We start from the raw sequence: 20,861 nt of genomic DNA, 5'->3' as shown, positions 1-20,861 counted from the left end.
TAGAGACTAACAAATTTATTAGAGCATAAGCTTTCGTGAGCTACAGCTCACTTCATCGGATGCATTTGGTGGAAAAAACAGAGGAGTCAAGATACGCTAACCCCAACAGTCCTCCAGCAACTGTCCCACAATGCCCCATTTCCTGCAACAGTGACCACTCTAGTCACAGTTGTGAACTCTACCGCCCAGAGGTCACAGGGACTGGAAGCCACCACCTTTTATTTTTTAAATGGCTTTGCCTGATTGCCCACCTTGGTGAGCACACCTAGCAGCTCTCCCTTGTTGTGTGCAACTGCCAACCATGCTGGCTCCACATACTAAATGTGTTCCCACCTGGAATACACAGGAGGCCTTGCATCTCCTGGGCCTATAGAGAGAAGAGGCTGTGCAAGAAATGTGGACATCTACAAAAAGACTGCACAAGGGACACAGATGAAGGGATAAAATAGGGATTAGCAGCAGTACTGCTTGAAAGGGAAGGAACTGAGGCAGGCATACTACAAGGTCGCATAGGCCAACAATTGATCTGGTGCTATGCCAGCCACTAGGGTGGCCAACTGTCCTGATTTTATGGAGACAGTCCCAACATTTGAGGCTTTTTCTTATATAGGCGCCTATTGCTCCCCACCCCCATCCTGATTTTTCACCCTATGCACCACAGACCTATCACTTTTACAAGCTGCATCCCATTCTTGGCAGAGACGCCACCAGCACTCCACAGGAAATCATGGATACCTTGGAACAGCCTGCAACAGTGACCCCTGCTGTGAACAGGGGAGAAAAAAGGAGAGGATATATGGCAAGGGTGTCCAGCTATGCCACAAGCCAGGACCTGTTTGAGACTCTACAACAACCTAGCCAGTCCCATCAGAATGAGCCTTACGAAGGGGACGAAACCTCAGGTAAGCGTGTGCATGCATTTTTCCTTACAATGTTAAATTTAAAGATGGTGTCCAGCCCAGTCCCAAGTAAACAGGACACAAGTATCGACTTTTCATTGTTTTATTCACATGACAAGTGGGAGCGATACAACAAATAAATGTGACATTGTTATCTGCTTTTTATTCCCGTGTAGGGTAAGGCGGGGGTAGGCACGCGGAGCAATCTATAGATGTACGTAGGGATGTCCCATGTATCCTTCTGAGAGAACTCGATAAAACTTTCATGGAGATGCTCTGCAATCCTCTCTCAAAGGTTTTTAGGGATAGAAGCCTTATTTCTTCTTCCATGGTAGGACACTTTCCTATACCACTCCACAATGACTTCAGCAGGCACCACTGCAGTCAACTGGCTAGTGACACACAGGCCTGGGCAGCTTCAGGACACTAGCAGCGGCTGTGTTCTCTATGCCTTTGTCCTCTCTCAGAAGGGAGATATCAGTTAAAATCACTACCACCTATTGAAAATAGTGCCAGTACACAGTGCCACTGTCCTATGAAAATAAGGACCACCATTTTATTGCTTCATGCAACCAAAAAAAAATCTTAATACCCTCCTCATTCTCCTCCCTTCATCTCTGGCAAGCCATACTCACCCTGGCTGGGGCTGGAGAGTGGTGCTGTGCACGCCAAAGCTAAAGTATCAATAAGCATTACTTATTTTAAAATGTTATGGGAATAAGGGAAGGGAGTTTTGAGACTCATCCTTCCCTTTCTGTTGTGACTGTAAATCCAATGATATATCTGTTTTACCTGTAGCTGCTTCCATTGAGGCCTTGAGGGGTACCCCCTCCACACCTACAGAATGCCTGATCATGATAAGGAGGAGAAAGAAGAGGACTAGGAAAGACACGTTCAGCGAGATCCTACAAGCCAGTTCTGCATCGGACCACAAACAAGGGGCCTGGAAGGTAAATATGGCAGACAATATGGCGAAGGAAAGAGCGTACAGGAGGAAGGCCAATGAGTCCCAGCAGGAAAAGGCAAGGGAGATGCAGCAAGATATGGGGGAGGGTGTTCTCAAGCAGCAAACACACATGATGTAGACTCTTGATCTACAGGTCCAACAATCACAGACTCACCACCCTTTGCAATCATCTGAGAACTAGTGTAGCAGCTCTCTATACCCCTACCACATTCCACACGGCATCATGGACCACATCCCTACTCCTACCAGCTCAACACTGGGGAGATGATAAGGCCAACCACAGCTTCACATACACTGACCTGAAAGAGAGACAGTTGGTGTATGTGTAGCCAAAATTACTCCTGGGGGAATTCTGTGCTACTGTGCACATACATAATTAATGAGCCATGCATATTTTAAATGTTTTGCACAGAAAAAAGCTTCTGCCAAAATGTTTCTGCAGTTCCACCTTTTGCCCACCAGAAGGAACTGTGGCACAAGAACAGCAGCAGCTCCCAGCCAGCTACAGAAGAGAAAGAGCCTGCCTTCTTTGCAGTGTCTGTCAGGCCAGGTTAGGAGACAGGGGCTATGGGAAGACAGACAGCATGAGGTGCTGGGAGCATCAGACAGGGGCTCCTCAGGGCTAGTGGAGGAGGACAGACTGAGGCAGGAGCTGAATGGGAATGGAGGTGCAGGGTCACAGTGGGGAGGTGCAGGCCACATGGTGATGGGGAAGGGGGTGCAGAGCTGTATAGGGATAGAGGGTGACTGAGTGGGCACACAGAGACACAGACACATAGGGACAGGGGAGTGGGGGTACAGAGATACATGGGGACAGGGGAGGGGTGCAGGACACATGGGGATGGGGCAGATGTGCCTGACTGAATGGGAGAGGCTAGGGGTCAGCAAGGGTCTGCATGGTGGAAAGCTCCCTAACTACCCCCCCCCAACACACAGTTTCATACTTTTCCCTCCCATACTCAACAACCCTCCAAGTTCATAACCAGGCTCCTTCACAGCCATTTACTTCCTCTCCCTCAGCTCCTCCATTACCCCTGACTCCCTCAAGCCTTTGCACTGCTTCTGCGAGGTGTGGGAAATACAGTTCTGTATTGTAGTTTAAATGAATTATTACTCAGAGTTCTGTATTAATATGCCTAGTAAGGAATCTATTTGTCAAAAAACATTTTGAATTTTTTGTTGTCTGTATTATAAAGTATGTTATAGATATACTTGCTGACAGGTATTTTGAAATAAATGACCAAAAATAATTGAAACTGGTGTGCTTATGTTATTTTGAGAAATAAAATATGCAGAATTTTAAAATATTAGGTGCAGAATTTTTTGTTGCAGAATTCCCCCCAAGAGTACAGAATTCTCCCAGGAGTTTCATTTGTGTAATGAAAGGGACAGGGATGTTTTCTGTCTTTCTAATTTTAAAAGTTTCATGCTTTAATTTCTGTTAAAATGTGAGGTTAATTTCAGCATTGGATTTTGGCACAGTTTTTGCTACACAATACATTTTTTAAAAACAAACATCTTTATTAGTTCACAAAACATATGGCAGAATATATAGCAGTACTCAAAACACACTACTTGTAACTGTACAGTATCACAGAACTCACAGGTTCAGTGAAACACAGTGTAATAATACATAATTATATGTACAGCAAGCACCTCATAATTCATAGGTTCACTAAAAGACATGGTGTAATATTTATAAATGTATAACTAGCTGTATAGAATTCCTAAAAGCCCCTAAAACTTCAGGGCCAGACCACACTCCAGTACAGCACATTACTGTAGTTGGCCATTAACATGCTCTTTCAAGCTCTCTCTCAACCACACAGCTCCAAGTTGAGCTCTTGTAATAACCCTTGTGTCTGGCTGCTCCACCTCTGTCCTCCACCCCGGAGGTAGCTTTTTCCCATTTGCAGATATTATGCAAGACACAGCAGGCAGCTATAACCATTGGAATAGTATTCTCAGAGATGCAATTTTGTGGATAAATACTGCCAGCATCCCTTCAATCTACAAAAAGCACATTCAGTGGTCATTCTGTATCTGTTGAGCTGAAAGCTCAACCTTTCGTTGGTGCTGTTGACGTGGTTGGCATATGGCTTCATGAGCTGAAGAACAAGGGATAGGCTGGGTCCCCCTAAATCACTATTGACATTTTAATATTGCAAATGGTAACCTTATAGTCAGAAAAGAATGTCCCTGCTTGCAGCTTTCTGAACAGTCCAGTTCTTAAAGATGCAAGCATCATGCACTTCTCCCTCCCCATCCACATCGATATCAGTGAAGCATGCCTAGTGATCAGCTTGCATAATCACAAAAAAGTAGTCTTTTCTATTGATATACCCTATGGCAAGGTGAGCTGATACCAATATAGGGATGTGTGTGCTGCTTATCACCCCATTACAGCTTGGGAACCCCATTGCTGCAAATCCATGCACTATGTCCTGTGTATTTCTGAGAGTCACAGTCCTGTGCAGCAGAAAACGATTAATAACCCCACATACTTGCATGACAACAGTCCCCGCTGTAGATTTTCCAACTCCAAAATGATTTCCCACTGACCGGTAGCAATATGACATCACGAGGTTCCACTCATTTCTCAGCTGCCAGCAAAGCTCTCATTCTGGTATCCCTGCACTGGAGAGCTGGAGTGAGCTTGGCACATAGATCCAAGAAGGTGGCCTTTTGTATCTGGAAGTCGTGCAGCCACTGCTCGTTGTCCCAAACTTGCACTGTGATGTGATCCCACCAATCTGGGCCTGAGAAAAGAGCACTGACGCAGTGCTCCATTAATAACCTTGAATTGTGTTTTATGATGTTCCTCAGCAGTCGCTCATCAAAGAAATCATCATATCCCCTGTTGTTGCGGTTCTTCCTGCAGCTCTACTCATAACCAGAGATTGTGTGTTCTGTATTTGCAAGGTTCATGGCAATAGCACAGAGCTCTGCAGGCTCCATGCTTCTGTCAGAGATGGCAGGCAGCTATAAGTACCATGTAGGCTTTTGGGATTTTTTTTTTTAAAAAATAGCATAAAAATGATGGGATAGGGATGACATTATGGGATGGAGAAAGTTTAAATTAGATTAAATCTCAAGTAAAACTTCATAATCATAAGAACAGTAGGACAATAGAACAGACTACGTCAGGAGGTTTTGGAAGTTCCTTCACTGGAGATTTTCAAAAGGAGGCTGGAGAGCCATCTGCCTTGGCTGGTTTAGCTACAACAAATCCTGCCTCTTGGCAAGGGGTTAGACTAGATGACCCTTGTGGTCCTTTCTAACCTTATTATGCTAAGTTGCATGCTGGGAACTTGACTCATCTTCCACAGATCACTGGGTGAGCCATTTCTATCCCACCACAGGAGAAGACTTCGCAAAAGACATCGCGCTAGAATAGCGGTTCTAACCAGGGCTCCAGGCCCCACTGCAGGGACCTGAGCAGGTTTCAGGGGGTCTGCCAAGCAGGGCTAGCGTTAGACACGCTGGGGCCCCGGGCAGAAAGTTGAAAAGCCACCACATGGGGCTGAAGCTGAAGCCTGAACAACTTAGCTTTCAGGTCTTCTGGGGCATGGGGCCCAAGGCAACTGCCCTGTGTGCTACCCCCTAACGCTGGCCCTAGCTTTTATATGCAGAAAACCAGTTGTTTTGGCACAAGTAGTTTTTATAGCATGGGAGAAGGGGCTCAGAAAGAAAAACGTTGAGAACCTCTGAGCTAGACGGTAGCGGTTTGCAGGCTGGGATACCTAACCTCGGTGGAGGCACTTTGTATCGACCCAAACACTCCTGGGGAGTATGCGCAGCGCAGAAGCAAGCAGCCAAGCCTGCAGGTACAGGAGCTATATGCTGACAGAGGCCACTGTTCGCTAACCAGGTACAAGTACCTGTCCGGGGTGGGGACGGGTACTTGTACCTGGGTGCTGGTTTAGGGCCATAGACACCATTTGACCTTTTGTCTCTCCATGGTATAATAAAAGAGCTAATATAGGTTCAATTGAAAGCTTTCTTGTTCGCTAACGTAACTCGCACCTGCCAAGGGGTGTAGCACAGGGGGCGCGGGAACCATTTTTATAACGGGGGTGCGGATGATGGCCAGCGAAGCTGCCCCTCTCGCTCCTGGCTCCCTTCCCAGCTTCACACGCCGGTCCCTTGCCCCATCCCACCTCACGCGCCCCCGGCGCGCCCGAGGCGGGAGCTCACCTTGCCGTTGGTCGGAGGCTCCTGGATGTAGATGTTGCTCATGCTGGCGGCGGGGGTGGGCTAGGGCTGAGGGGAGGGGGCGCCGCGAGGACGGGGCCGGCTCCGCTTTCGCTCCAGTCCCGGCGCTGCGGAAGCCCCAACTAGCCCCGCGCACCTCTCGCCATGTTGGACCCCGGGATCCGGCGCCGCGTCGCGGGGGGAGGCAGCCGGGACGAGAGGCCGAGCGCGGAGCCGCCGGACAATCGCTGAGAAACGCGCCGCCTCCGTCGCGCCTCCTAATCCTGACGCTGACCCGGCTCCGGCTCCGGCTCCGGCTCCTCCGCCTCGCCTCCTCACCCCGTCCCCGGGGTGATTTCACTCACCCCTCCTCTCCCTGTCTAATGGTGCGGCCCGGAGTGCGCTGCCCAAAGGCCTCCGGCCGGGAAGCGCCACCGCCTGGGTTCGGCTCAGCTCGGGGAGACGCTGCAGGGCCCTTGGCTCCATGGCGCTGCCAGGTGAGGGGCCCATCCTGGCGTGGGGGGAGCGGGCGCCCGAGGAGACCCTTGAGACACGTAGCGCGGGAGGCAAGGAAGGGAGCCTGGCTGCCCGGGGCCGTCGGCTCCCCGCATAGGCGGTGCGGGCGTCCCCTAGTGAAACATCCGGTCGCCCTTACTTGAAGCGGGCAGGACCCCTCTTGGGAGAGTGAGTAAAGAGCAGAGGGCGGAGGGGAAGGTGCCCCGCTCAGACCAGGTGGGAGACAATCCTACAAAACGGTGCCCAGGGTGAGAACACAAAGTGAAGCTTTAAAAGAGCCAGAAAGCGAGTGGGGACCGCGTATCAGCCTGGAGGGGAAGCGGTCACAAAACAAAACAGACTGAAGGAAAGAAACCCAGATTTCATGGTGTGGAAAAGTGGTTTTATACTGATAGGTTAAGGTCAGAAAGGCTCATCATGATCATCTAGTCTGGCATGCACATTGCAGGCTACAGAATCTCACCCGCCCACTCCTGTAATAATCCCATAATCTGGCTAAATTACTGAACTCATTGAATCATGATTTAAAGACTTCAAATTGCAAAGAATTCACCATTTATAGTAGTGTAACCCTACAAGTGGTCTGAGCCCCATGCTGCTGAGGAAGGTGAAAATCTGTAGTCTGGTGTTTGGGAAACCTCCTTTCTGATCGCAAATATGGCAATCCGTTAGACCCTGAGCGTGTTCATGAAACACACTAGCTAGATACCTGGGGGGAAAATATTCTATAGTAACTCACAGCCCTCCCCATCTAATGGCCAATCTCTGGCTATTGGAGTGGAGATATTTGCTACTTGGAGTTGTAGATGGGCCACCTGCCATTGTAGGCAATTTCATCATAGCATCCCCTCCATAAACTTATCAAGCTGTGTCTTGAAACCAGTTAGGTATTTTGCCTTCACTGCTTCCCTTGGAAAGCTATTCCAGAACCTCACTCTGATAGTTAGAAATCTTTGTTTAATTTCAAGCCTAAACTGGTGGACTGATAGATGATAGCCATTTGTTCTTGTACCATCATTAGCCCCTAATTTAAATAGCTTCTCTCCCTTTTTATTCTTCTGATGTGTTTATAGAGAGCCCCTTAGCCTCCCCTTAGCCTTCATTTAGTTAGGCTAAACAAGTCAGGCTCCTTAAGAGTCTGTCTATGCAGCAAAGTATGTCCGTGCCAGCCGACTCAGGCTGCGAGGCTGTTTCATTGCTGTGTAGGTTTCCGGGCTCAGTCTGGAGCCCAGGTTCTAGGGCCCTGCAGGGTGGGAGGGTCCCAGAGCTTGGGCACCAGCCCAAGCCCAGAAGTCCGCATAGCAATGAAACAGTCCCACAGCCCAAACCCCCGAGCCCAAGTTGGCAGTCATGGGTCAGCCAGGGCTTTTTCTTTGCTATGTGGACGTACCCTAAGTCTCCCCTTGGAAAGTATGTTCTTTGTTCCTCTGATCACCGTAGTAGCCTTTTTTGCCCCTGTTCCGGTTTGAATTCATCTTTCTTCAGTATTACAGATGAGGTCTCACCAGTGGCTTGTAACATGGTAATGACATTTCTTTATGTCTACTGTAAATACCTTACCTGATGCATCCTAGGATTGCATTAGCTTTTTTGATGGCCACATCACATTGGTGGCTTATGGTTATTCTGTAACTGACCAAAACTCCAAGGTCTCTTTCCTCCTCTGTCATTTCCAACTGATATGTCCCTGGCTTATAGGAAAAAAATCTTGTTGTTAGTTCCTCGGTGCATGAGCTTGCACTTTGCACTATTAAATTTCATCCTGTTACTATGGTTACACTGGGTTTTCAGAACCCAAAGCAGTGATAGGTGTTTCTCTGCAGGCGGTATCAGGAATAAATCAATGGGGACACAGCTCTTCCATCTGATCAATGATTGGCACAAACAAGAGTGTTTTTACCTAAAACTGCTTTTTTTTATTAGGTCTCAAGCACATGTGCATGCACACACATGCTGTAGCAGTAGATTCAGACCATACTAAACCTTTATATTTACCAAGTTTAAGATGGTTTTGAGGAATCAACAGCCAGCCTTCCTGGAGCCCTTCTTCTGTCTAGCTGCTGGAGATCTTGGGTGTCAGATCGTTGCCCAAAGAAAAAGCTTCCTCAGACTGATCCAAAGCATATTCTTTCACCTAATCTTTTATAGCTAACTTTAAACAAAGCACATAACTTACAGTGACTCCTAGTGGGTCACCATAGTAACCCCTAAAGGGTTACTAATTCTCATAATTTCAGCAAACTACTCATTATCTCGTATCAAAGCATTTCTAGTCATAACAATAAAACGTACGTGTCAGAGGCACTTAAAACCAAGGTCGGCTGTCCAAACATTCCTTCTATTTTCACTAACTCCCTGTTCCATCCTCCCATTCTTATTAGTAGAACTGCAAACATGCAGCTACATGTCCTTGCCTCTCAGGGCCAAAATTATTCCTAGCTATGCCATGTGGGGTTTGTTTTTTCAGCTAGCAGTGACTGAACATACAAGATGGCTGATGGCAGTATTGTCACATTCTGGGGTTACTGAAGGAATGTCAAATTCTGGTTTACACTATTACTCCAGTTTTCAAGATCATCCACCCTTCTTGTATGATGTTCCAGTCCTCCTCCATATTGGCAGTATCTCCCAACTTTGTGTCATCTGGAAATTTTATTAGCGCACTCCCATTTTTTGTGCCAAGGTCATTAATAAAAATGTTAAATAAGATTGGTGTCAAGACTGATCCCTGAGGAACTCCACTAGTAACCTTCCTGCAGGCTAACAGTTCACCTTTTGATATGGCCAGTTGTAGTCTCCCCTTTAACCAGTTCCTTATGCGTCTTTCAATTCTCATATTAATTCCTATCTTCTCCAGTCATGAGTTTCAAAAAGAGAGACAGGCAGACACAGCATTTGGCTTCTTGGATGATCTTTTCCTGATCATAGGCAAGGCAAGGAGATAATTCCATACTAATTCTGCTGGGTCTCTCTGCATCACCACCAAATACACCGGACCCGCGCTGGATCATGGGGTTCGGGATCCATGCATGATACCGCGTTAATGCAGGGGCCGCGTTACCATGGATCCCAATTTAAATATTTAAATTTGGGATCCATCGCCACGACCATGCTATATGCAAATCCGCACTCTAGCGAGGGTCTGCTGTACTCCTATTGCAACCCAGTAAGTGTGGGGATGAACAGAGATATCCTGAAATGACTACAGTCCTTTCTCTCAAACCAAATCCAAAGGTTTGTTATGGGCAACTGTTTCTCCACCTCCATAGCCTCTGTCTGCAGTCAGTGTCTCACAAGGCTCAGTTATTTTTCTCACCTTATTCCATGTCTGTGAAACCATTGGGAATGCTGGTGACAATGTACAGGCTGAATTGCCAACAGTATATAGACGATACCCAGCTCTGCCTCTGCTTAATGTAGAGTATAAATAACTCTGTATCCAAGCTTTCTCAGTATGGAAATAAAATTAGCTCTTAGTAGAAGAGCAGTTGAATAAAGGTGAAAGCTGAAACTCTTGGATGCAAGCTATCTGGACCTACTAATTTAAAAATTTCTGACTTTAATAGCTGCCCTCTAACATCCTCATGAGAGATCTTTATGGAAAGAGTGTAATCATCATATGAGATGACTAAATCATTTGGCTTATCCCCAAATACAGAAAAGAAATATTTGTTGAACAGTTTTGTGTTTTCTACGTTATTATAATAATTCCACCAATTCCATTTAGTAATGGTCCAAAACCATTATTAGGGTTCTTTATGTTCTTATATACTTTTTAAAAACTCGTCCTTTTTGTACTTAACTCTGCTGGGCATAGATTTCTCCTTGTGTCCATTTGCTTCCCTTATCAATTGTCTACAATTCATAGCTTCTGATTTATATTCATTATTGCTAACTTCCCCTTTCTTTCATTTGTTATATATTGTTTTATCATCATTATTATTATTATTTTCTATAGCCCCCTTCACTTACTTTTTAAGCCAGGTCAGTTTAACCAGTACAGCTTTTCTGGATTGTGTTATTGTGGCTTTTGGGACATCTGATAAAGCGTTCTTTAAAAATTCCCAATTATCATTCACATTTTTGTGATTAAATTCTTCCTCCTAGCTGATATGGCTCATAATTTGTTTTTAGTTTTGTGAAATTTGCCTTTTTAAAGCACCAAGTGCATATATTACTGGTTTGGACTTTATTCTGCCTGCATGTAACAAATGTGATCAAATCATAATCACTTGTCCTAAGCTACCACTAATTTTTAGTTCTGTGATGAATTCCTCTTCATCTGTAAAGATGAGATCTAATGTATAATTTGCCCATGTTGAATGCAATACTTTTTGAGTTAGGAAATTGTCATCTAGAATATTTAGAAATTCTGAGGATGTGTTAATACTGACAGCATGTGACCTCCATATGTCACTCAAACTTAAGGCCCCCATGATCATACAACTTTTTTTCCTAGATATTATAGATATGTATTTAACAAGCACGTCACCCTCTTCCTTAGTGTGATTTGGTGGTCTGTAGCAGACACTAACTAAAAGCACAAAATGGGTGTATATCTGTTAGGACATTGACTCTGAATGCTTATGGATCACTTTCTTCTGAGTTCTCATTGTCTTGGAAACAGATAATGTCATTTTTGACAGAGTGCCACTACTCTTTCCCTTTTGCCCACTTGATATGGATCACATTTTTGTTCATAAATGAGCAATTTCAGGCTCCTAGCATTGGTGTATACATAATTAAAGAATTTTTTTTCTCTTTTTGTCCTTTGGTTCCTTGATTATTTGTGTTCACAGCATCTCAGATTTGTACTAAATGAATGCCCATTTGTTCCCTGTTCTTATTTTCTCCTTTTGTTATTAGTTTAACACCCTCCTAACTACTGTAGCCAGCCTGTCCCTGAGAAAAATGGTTCCCTTTCTACTGAGATGAAGGCAATCCAAACTGTACAGCCAATTCTCCCCATAAGTGGACCAATATTCCCCAAAGTCAAAACGCTACACCCTCACCACTTACTTAGCCAGAGGTTCACTTTCAGAATCTTTTGACTTCTTGAAGATCCTCCATGTCCTTTGGTGAAGGAAGACCGAAGATCACTTGGACATTCTCCTTCTTCAGCTCCGTTCTGAGTTCCCTGAAGTCCTCTATTATCTGTGAGAGACTCCACAGTGCAGTGGCATTAGGGCTGATGTAGACTATCACCAGTGGATGCTTATCCATCAACGTCAGAAGCCTATCGAGTCTTAGTGTGACATGACATTTCTTGGCTCTGGGAAAGCAGCATGCTGTCTTTTGTCTGTCAGTCCTTGGCAGAATGTCCTTTCTGTTCTTCTTGTTGTAGAATCCCCAACAAAGATCATCAATCTTCCTTGGCCATTTGAAGATCTCTTTTTGTGGGCAAGCTTGATTTTCTTACAGGTTGGGCCAAGCACACATCCACAGGTGAGTCCTGTACATCTCTCTGTTCCGTAGACCAGCCAGATCTTCAGAGAGATCTTCCACAGTTTCCACATTAAGGACCTGGTATCAATGGGAAACTTCTAGCTATGTGGAATTCCTCCTAGGTCCATTTCTCTCTGGTGGCTGCAGCCTACCCATCGTTGTCAGTCTCCAACTGTGTAAAAAGCCACCTTGACTTCTGCCTTTGGTCATTAAGAACTGCTATGCCTTTGCTGACATCCTCTCTCTGACTCCTTGGTGGCCAGTTTGTCTCTTCCAGGAACCTGAGGTACTGATGTTTCCTGAACTTAGTTGTCTAGGAACTTCTCAGCTTCTCTGATTCTCAGTAGTATCTCTACTTGTCCTTCTAATATAATAATTTTTTTCTTCCAGCATGAACTTGTACTTCATGCACAGAAAGTCCCAGCTTCAGTCAGGAAAGAAAACATGGCACATCCATTGTAGGTTACCCCCACTGTTCCGTCCCTGGCCACTGCGCAATCAAACATAGATCTGAACCTGGAAGGAAATTCTCTGTCCCCCTCTGAACTCCTCCCAAAACTATCATGTTAGCTTCCTCTGTTCACCGCTCTTGAGTTCACCTAGCAAGTGACTTTTTATACCAAATCTCCCTGCTTAGCTCAGCTCAGCCCCACCCATCACTACCAGGGAGTAATTAACTACTGAGACATTGGCCGATTAAAGGTAAAAGGGATAGAGCCACATGGCCCTTACCAAGACACCAGCAAACAGAGCTGTCTCAGCTGATTACTCAGGGGCCCACGGCCAGCGATGCAGCCCATACACAGAGAACAAACAAGGATGAGAGATTGCCGCCTCCTCAGCAGTCTCTTCCCTCTCTGCCATCCGTAAGTCCGGTGGTCTTGCAGCTTGCCGCATCTCACCATCCTTCTAGGCAAGTGTTGCACTTCTGAAGACCTCAACCAGTGCACTGAAGTGGGAATCCTCCTGCTGAATTTAGGGAGTCTGAAAAAGATGTGTGTTAGGGAGGAATGAGACTGGTAGAAAACTCTGCTTCATAATATTTATGTGTCCTGTATTGCATAACTTGTCAGTGTCCTTTAATACACTGGCAAATTAGCTTTCTAGAACTCTTATATGTGGGTTGATGGGTCCTTGGTGTTCTGCAGAGCTTTCTGAAGACAATGAGCATTCCCGCAAGCCAAATATAGCTTGATAGGAGCTGATATACTATTTTGAAGTTCCCATTTAAAATCTGGTTATTTTTTTTTGATGTAATATCATTAATCTCTTGTCCTGTTAACTTAGAATTAGTTAAAGGATCTAATTCAGCCTCAAACCTCATGTACCAATTTTGAGGCCACTATTTATTTTTCCATGGGGGGGGAAGTAGGAGGGGAGTTTAAGGGGGAGAATCAGTTTACAGTTACAACCTTAACTATGAAGTGCCAGCAGTTGCTCCATAATGAAGTCACGTCATGTCAGTGTAAGCAAAGAAGAAATGGGCTGTCAGCTTGTTTATCGCAAGTTCCTTGGGACAAAGGGACTATCTTTCTGTTCTGTATTTGAAAAGCACCTAATACGGTGGAGTCCTAGTCCATGACTAGGGCTCCTAGACACTAGCGTAATATTAGTGAAATATAATAATGAAATGGGGGAGGGGTTGTTTTTAATGTCAAGAATTTTATATATGTAATTGCAACTTAAGTCTGAAGAAGTATTCTGTTATTAATAAAGAGCCTTGAATCTCTTCTCGTGGATTTTCAATTCAATTAAGCAGCCACAACAAAAGAATCAGAAAAATACACAAATTAAATTATTATGCAACTTTAACGTCACTTTCAGAAGGCTAAATTCTTCAGATTTTTTTGTACAGAATATCCTATCATAGGAAGAATTCTCAGTGTCTGATTTCTGACTTTATCTGAAGCGTGCTTGTTTCTACCCTCTTTAATTTTTTTTTACATCCTAGCTTATTGCTTTATAAAGGATATAGCATATTCTACGTTAGTACCACAAATGAAACTATTTCTGAGCTACTAAATTAAGATATCAAAAACAAAATATTAAAAGTAGGGCTGTTGATTTAATTGCAGTTAACACACGTGATTAACTCAAAAAAATTAATCTCGATTAAAAAAATTATCGTAGTTTTAATCGCACTGTTAATAGAATCATAGAATCATAGAATATCAGGGTTGGAAGGGACCCCAGAAGGTCATCTAGTCCAACCCCCTGCTCAAAGCAGGACCAAGTCCCAGTTAAATCATCCTAGCCAGGGCTTTGTCAAGCCTGACCTTAAAAACCTCTAAGGAAGGAGATTCTACCACCTCCCTAGGTAACGCATTCCAGTGTTTCACCACCCTCTTAGTGAAGACCCTCTTGAGACCATTACTCCTCGTTCTGTCATCTGCTACCATTGAGAACAGTCTAGAGCCATCCTCTTTGAAACCCCCTTTCAGGTAGAACACCAATTGAAATTTATTACATATTTTGGATGTTTTTCTATATTTTCAAATATATTGATTTCAATTACAACAAAGTGTACAGAGCTCATTTTTTATTTTTCTGTTACAAATATTTGATCTGTAAAAACGATAAAAGAAATACTATTTTTCAATTCACCTCATACAAGTACTGTAATGCAATCTGTTTATCATGAAAATACAGCTTACAAATGTAAATGTTTTGTTGTTGTTTTTACATAACTGCACTCAAAAACAAAACAATGAAAAACTTTAGAGCCTACAATCCACTCAGTCCTACTTTTTATTCAGCCAATCACTACGACAAGTAAGTTAGTTTACATTTATAGGGGACAATGCTACCTGCTTCTTATTTACAATGTCACCTGAAAGGAAAAACAGGCACTTTTATAGCTGGCATTGCAAGGTATTTAAATGCCAGATATGCTAACCATTTGTATGCCCCTTCATGCTTCAGCCACCTTTCCAGAGGACATATTTCCATGCTGATGGCGCTCGTTAAAAAATCTATTAATTAAATTTGTGACTGAACTCCTTGGGGGAGAATTGTATGTCTCCTGCTCTATTTTACCCGCATTCTGCCATATATTTCATGTTATAACAGTCTCTGATAATGACCCAGCACATTTTGTTAGTTTTAAGAACACTTTCACTGCAGATTTGACAAAACGCAAAGAAGGTAGCAATGTGAAATTTCTAAAGATAGCTACAGCACTCAACCTAAAATTTAAGACTCTGAAGTGCCTTCCAAAATCTGAAAGGGATGAGGTGAGGAGTATGCTTTCAGAAGTCTTAAAAGAGAAATTCTCCAATGCGGAAACTACAGAACCCGAACAACCAAAAAAGAAAATCAACCTTCTGCTGGTGGCATCTGATTCAGATGATGAATATGCATCGGTCTGCATTGCTATGGATCATTATCGAGCAGAACCCATCAACAGTATGTATGCGTGTCCTCTGGAATGGTGGTCGAAGCATGAAGGGACGTATGAATCTTCAGCGCATCTGGCACATAAATATCTTGCTACACGGATTATGACCGTGCCATGTGAACTCCTGTTCTCATTTTCAGGTGACATTGTAAACAAGCCGGCAGCATTATCTCCTGCAAATGTAAACAAACTTGTTTGTCTGAGCTATTGGCTGAACAAGAAGCAGGACTGAGTGGATTTGTAGGCTCTAAAGTTTTACATTGTTTTATTTTTGAGTGCAGGTTTTTTTTGTACATAATTCTACATTTGTAAGTTCAACTTTCATGATAAAGAGATTTGCACTAAAGTACTATATTAGGTGAACTGAAAAATACAATTTCTTTTATTTTTTACAGTGCAAATATTTGTAATCAAATATAAAGTGAGCACTGTACACTTTGTATTATGTGTTATAATTGAAATCAATATATTTAAAAATGTAGAAAACATCCAAAAATATTTAAATAAATAAATGGTATTCTGTTATTGTTTAACATTGTGATGAATTATTTTAATCACTTGATAGCCCTAATTAAAAGCAAATTTTTACTCCATATATCAGATTTTGAGTTCTGTACCTGCTTACCCATGGGATTTTCCTAAGTTATTTCCCTTTTTTATTTGTTGCTCCTGGTTTAGTTTGTGTGTTTCTCTCCTTGGATCCAAATTCCATCTTCTTAACAATTCTCTTCTAGAACTTTTTTTAGAATTTCCAGTGAAAACTCTGTAGGAGGAAGGAAAAGTAGGTAGGAAAGCATTTTTAATTTGAGTTTCTATAACTTTGGTATAATTTTGTCTCAAGTATGTTTTAGAGGAGCACATAAAAACTGCTCTTCTGATTTGTTAAGGGGAAAGCAGAGATTGTCTAGTAAAGCTGACAAGCTTTTTGTACCAATTATATCTAATAAAATTTCAGATCTGTTTTTATATAAGAAAGCATGCTCACATTAAGTATCCAACAAAAGAGTTAAGATCACTTCAGTAGCATTTTTGAACATTGTTTATAAACTAATTTCTCAATTCAGAGATTGTCTCAATGGTCCTTGACAGAATTAGTTAGTAATGGTATTGTTCTTGGTACAATATGCAGTTTATTGTCTATTTTTGTCTATAAACTAGAATATCTGCAGGTTACAGTACAAACAATGAATACTGCTCAAATGAATATATTATTGGAGGGCTTTTGTATTTTTTTGCTTTTTTTGATGACTAAATAGCTTTTCAAGTCTAAATATCAAACCTCATTATGTTGTACTCACATAAAGAAAGCACATAGACCTTAGACTGAAAGGAACCTGGAATTAATAAACAAATTACTTAATGAAGTACTGTTTCTCTATTTTCAGTCCCTCTAATGGGATATACTTGAATAAAAAAACCTAAGTGCAATGCCAAATTCAACCAGCGAGCATCATCTTTATATTCTTGAGATATAATCAGTTTGGGTAGAATCGGTTTTGGCCTATGCCCTGGCTTTGATCAGTATATATGACTTCAGTTGGTGTCAGTGGAAAATATGTTAGATGTACTTTTTGAGGAAGCATTTAATAAAGTATGCAAATTGAATGGAAAGTTTCATCTGTTTTTTTTACAATAGGCACCTGTTCAGTAGGAGCTGAATAGAAACCACAAACAGCCATTAAATAGTAATTAATGTCATTCAGAATTGAACCACTTCACTAGTGAAGTGGCATCCTTAGAACTCAAAGGTTCTGTATCTCTAGGCTTGGCAGAATTTTGAATTTTTTTAAATAGTTTCCACAGATATTGATGTTTTGTGGGGTTTTTAAAGCAATTTTTCTGTTTTCATTGACTTAAATTTTAAAGTTGTGGGAAATTATGGGGATCAGACCATTTTTTTAATAACAGTAGGCATTGAGATTCAGAAAGCTAAAGCTTTATAACTGTAGAAACACAAATTGTCAATATCACTTGCCAAAATATACAAAGTAAATAGCCTTCAATCAAATTCTAGTAAACTGTCTGGCAGCATTTTTCTTTGCCTATCTGCAAATTTCAGCTATTATAAATTGAAGTATTTTTCATCAGCTTGTGTATAATGAAATTGATGTTGACCAATAAAATCTGATCCTTCCAAACCTATGTTTCTGTTTCTAGTCCCCTGAGGTGTTCAGTTTCCATTGTGGTTTAACTTAAAATAGATATCTACCAAATCTGTAAGAAGGGATTTGTGATGCAACAGCTTCTTTAGAGCCAGTGTAATTGTTCTTATGGATTCTTTATTGTGCCAATAATTCTTGTGTTAGTAACAGCTTTGTAGGCCTATTCCCTAACATAATAGGACTTTAAATCTGCAGAAGTATCATTATGGTGCCCTATGTCAAGTCAATGTCAAATTAATCCTCTAAAAACTGTTTTGAGTGAGAATTGAATTTCCCCTGTTTAAAATAGAAATCCTGAAAAAACAAAGTGATGCCATTATAATGGGGTGAGGTAGCGGTGTTAAGAGGAAAGCTTGGGAACAAATGGTACGTGTTCAGTTTTTTTCTTAGAAAATATGACCACCTTCCTGTGGAAGGAGTTGTTCAGCTAATATCCTGTCCAATATCTGGAGTGTATCTCTCAGGGCTTGTCTACACTGCAACGTTGCCGACAAAACTTTCGTCTTTCACGAGTACTTAAAAAAGCCCCCCCTACGAAAGACAAAAGTTTTGCCGACGCAAGTTGCAGTGATGAAGTGAGCCCACGAAAGCTTATGCCCAAATAAATTTGTTAGTCTCTAAGATGCCACAAGGACTCTTTGTTGTTTTCGCTGATACAGACTAACATGGACAACACTCTGAAATATGTCAGTTCAGTTACCTCATGAAAATACTGAGGGCTTGTATATGCTATGCAGCTTTTGTGTACCGACACAGCCTTGTCACTAAAAGTCAGCGTGTATGAACGCTCTCTGTCAATATTTTGTCTACACTTTTGCTGACAAAATACTTCCAGCCCCGCAAGCGGTGTTAGCTTTGTCGTCAGGAGAGCACTCCTGCCGACAAAGATGCTTTCACACTGCAACCTGCGTCGGTGTAAGTGAAGTCCTGCTGTACAAGCTGGTGTTATGTTAGGAAGTGTGAAGGTTCAGTAATGTTACTGACAACTGTATAAGTTATGATAACAGAATGTTGTACTTCTGAAGTTGGCATAAGTTCTCTGGAGAGAAGACTCAATGTAACCCATGCTAACCATGTCTCCATATATAGAGGTTTATGAGTTGTGTATTGTCTGTTAACTAAGGGATGTAATCTTTTAGTTCGAGCAGTAGAGGTTTTTTTATGCTTTTAGATTCTGAGATTCTATGTTCAGTCCATGCAAATGTGTATGACAACTTGAATTATTATGGATCTTTAATGCTTAGGTTGAGCTTTCCTGGCCAGGGGGAATGTATAACCCATGCTAACAGATAATACAGCTTTTATTTTGATATAACATTCCTAGTTGAATTGTTCATAAGGACTGAACCCCAGAAGTCTGGATCTACAATCTGGAGCCATTATTTGCATGAACTAAAGGAGCAGAGACCAGATTTTTAAAGGTAATTAGGTATCTAACTTGCATGGAAATCAAATTATATTTAAAAATCTGTCTCTAGGTCCATTAACTGAAAGCCAGTAGCAAACTCTTAAACCTCTATGAATTGACAGTTCTCAGGGTCCCAGAGCTTGGGCTCCAGCCTGAGCCTGCAAGGCTACATGGTAGTAAAAACTGCCCTTCAGCCCGAGCCCCACGAGCCTGAGTCAGCTGACATGGGCCAGCCGTGAGTGTCTGATTCAGTGTAGATATATCATAAAAGGTTCTTATCCCTGTTCACCAAAATCTGCCCTCTTTCTCATGTCCAGCCCCAATAGATCTTTTCTCCTAGTCTTCTCCACCTTCATTCTCTGCATTTTTCTCCCTCCAAGTTCTTCTTGCGCCTCTCTACTTCTTCTCTCCCTCACTTCTCTTGTCCTCCTGATAAGACCCAGAGTGAATTGAAAGTAGTTTGTTGTTTCTCAGTGGGTGTGGATGGTCACAACTATTTGATGTAACTTTAAATATTCTATTCCCCCGATAGTTCATAATTTAATACAATACTGATGTGTAAAAATTCATCTTACAGATTCAAATAATAGTCTCCTTTAGCATATATATCATTAATATATGAATATGTTGAAAGAATTCATAAGTACATCTGTGGGACAGAGTTAAGTTTGTTTATTGGAATGCAAAAGGTGAATTTTCACACATAAGTATTGTAGTTAAACAAATGTATGAACTATCAGGAGAATGGGAAGTTTATTTAAATTTTTCTTAACTAGTTCTCACCATAGTTTTTTAGCTTGGGGAAAGTAATTTAAATTTTCTCAAATATATTCATTAAAAAGGATTACTTATTAATTCCATAAGATGGTGTTGTGGAGGATTCTTGCCTCCACCCCCAATGTATTAGCACCTTAACAAGTTATAATAACATAAGGAGGTATATTATGGATATAGAAATACAATTCAACAGGTAATACTCTTCTTTAATCTTCCAAAGTTATACAATATTTTAAAATTTATTTGTAGGGCTAGCTGTTGCTAAGATATTGATTTACTGACTACTTACTTTTTACAGTTTGTAGTAGGGCTGTCAAGTGATTAAAAAAAATCGCAATTTGTCGCGCTGTTAAACAATAATAGAATTCCATTTATTTAAATATTTTTGGATGTTTTCTACATTTTCAAATATATTGATTTCAATTTATAACACATAATACAAAGTGTACAGTGCTCACTTTATATTTCTATTCAATTACAAATATTTGCACTGTAAAAAACAAAAGAAATTGTATTTTTCAGTTCACCTAATATAAGTATTGTAGTGCAATCTCTTTATCATGAAAGTTGAACTTACAAATGTAGAATTATGTAGAAAAAAAAAACTGCACTCAAAAATAAAACAATGAAAGATTTGGACCCTACAAATCCACTCAGTCCTACTTCTTGTTCAGCCAATAGCTCAGACAAACAAGTTTGTTTACATTTGCAGGAGATAATGCTGCCAGCTTGTTTACAATGTCACCTGAAAATGAGAACAGGAGTTCATATGGCATGGTTAAAATAAAAGGAGTACTTGTGGCACCTTAGAGACTAACAAATTTATTTGAGCATAAGCTTTTGTGAGCTACAGCTCACTTCATGGCATGGTTGTAATCCGTGTTGCAAGATATTTACGTGCCAGATGCGCTAAAGATTCATATGTTCATATTCATGCTTCAACCACTGTTCCAGAGGACATGCATCCATGCTCATGATAGGTTCTGCTCAATAACGATCCAAAGCTGATGATAGATTCTGCTCAATAACGATCTGATGCATGTTCATTTTCATCATCTGAGTCAGATGCCACCAGCAGAAGGTTGATTTTCTTTTT

The 20,861-nt window shown here is 41.8% G+C and overlaps 2 protein-coding genes across 7 annotated transcripts in view; one reads left to right on the top strand and one right to left on the bottom strand.

The window, feature by feature from the left end:
* Positions 1-6,201, bottom strand: part of CWC27 (CWC27 spliceosome associated cyclophilin) — a 207,556-nt gene extending 201,355 nt beyond the window's left edge. For 3 of the 6 annotated variants that reach the window (XM_038401696.2, XM_038401702.2, XM_043514171.1), the window contains exon 1: positions 4,371-4,859. In XM_038401696.2, the coding sequence (XP_038257624.1) occupies positions 4,371-4,445 (75 nt within the window). In that variant the 5' untranslated portion in view covers positions 4,446-4,859. Of the gene's footprint in view, positions 1-4,370; positions 4,861-6,063 lie in introns of those variants that run through there. The other 3 variants (XM_038401697.2, XM_038401705.2, XM_038401704.2) reach the window with 2 other exon arrangements.
* A 270-nt stretch (positions 6,202-6,471) lies between these two features.
* The window catches only part of SREK1IP1 (SREK1 interacting protein 1), a 33,250-nt gene continuing 18,860 nt past the window's right edge, over positions 6,472-20,861 (top strand). The window contains exon 1 of the mRNA XM_038401706.2: positions 6,472-6,557. Coding sequence (XP_038257634.1) covers positions 6,545-6,557 — 13 coding nt within the window. The 5' untranslated portion in view covers positions 6,472-6,544. The remainder of the gene's footprint in view (positions 6,558-20,861) is intronic.

Source organism: Dermochelys coriacea, chromosome 5, assembly GCF_009764565.3.
Source record: "Dermochelys coriacea isolate rDerCor1 chromosome 5, rDerCor1.pri.v4, whole genome shotgun sequence".
Classification (NCBI taxonomy): domain Eukaryota; kingdom Metazoa; phylum Chordata; order Testudines; family Dermochelyidae; genus Dermochelys; species Dermochelys coriacea.
Note: the sequence above shows the minus strand (reverse complement) of the source record. Positions and strands in the feature narration are given on the sequence as shown.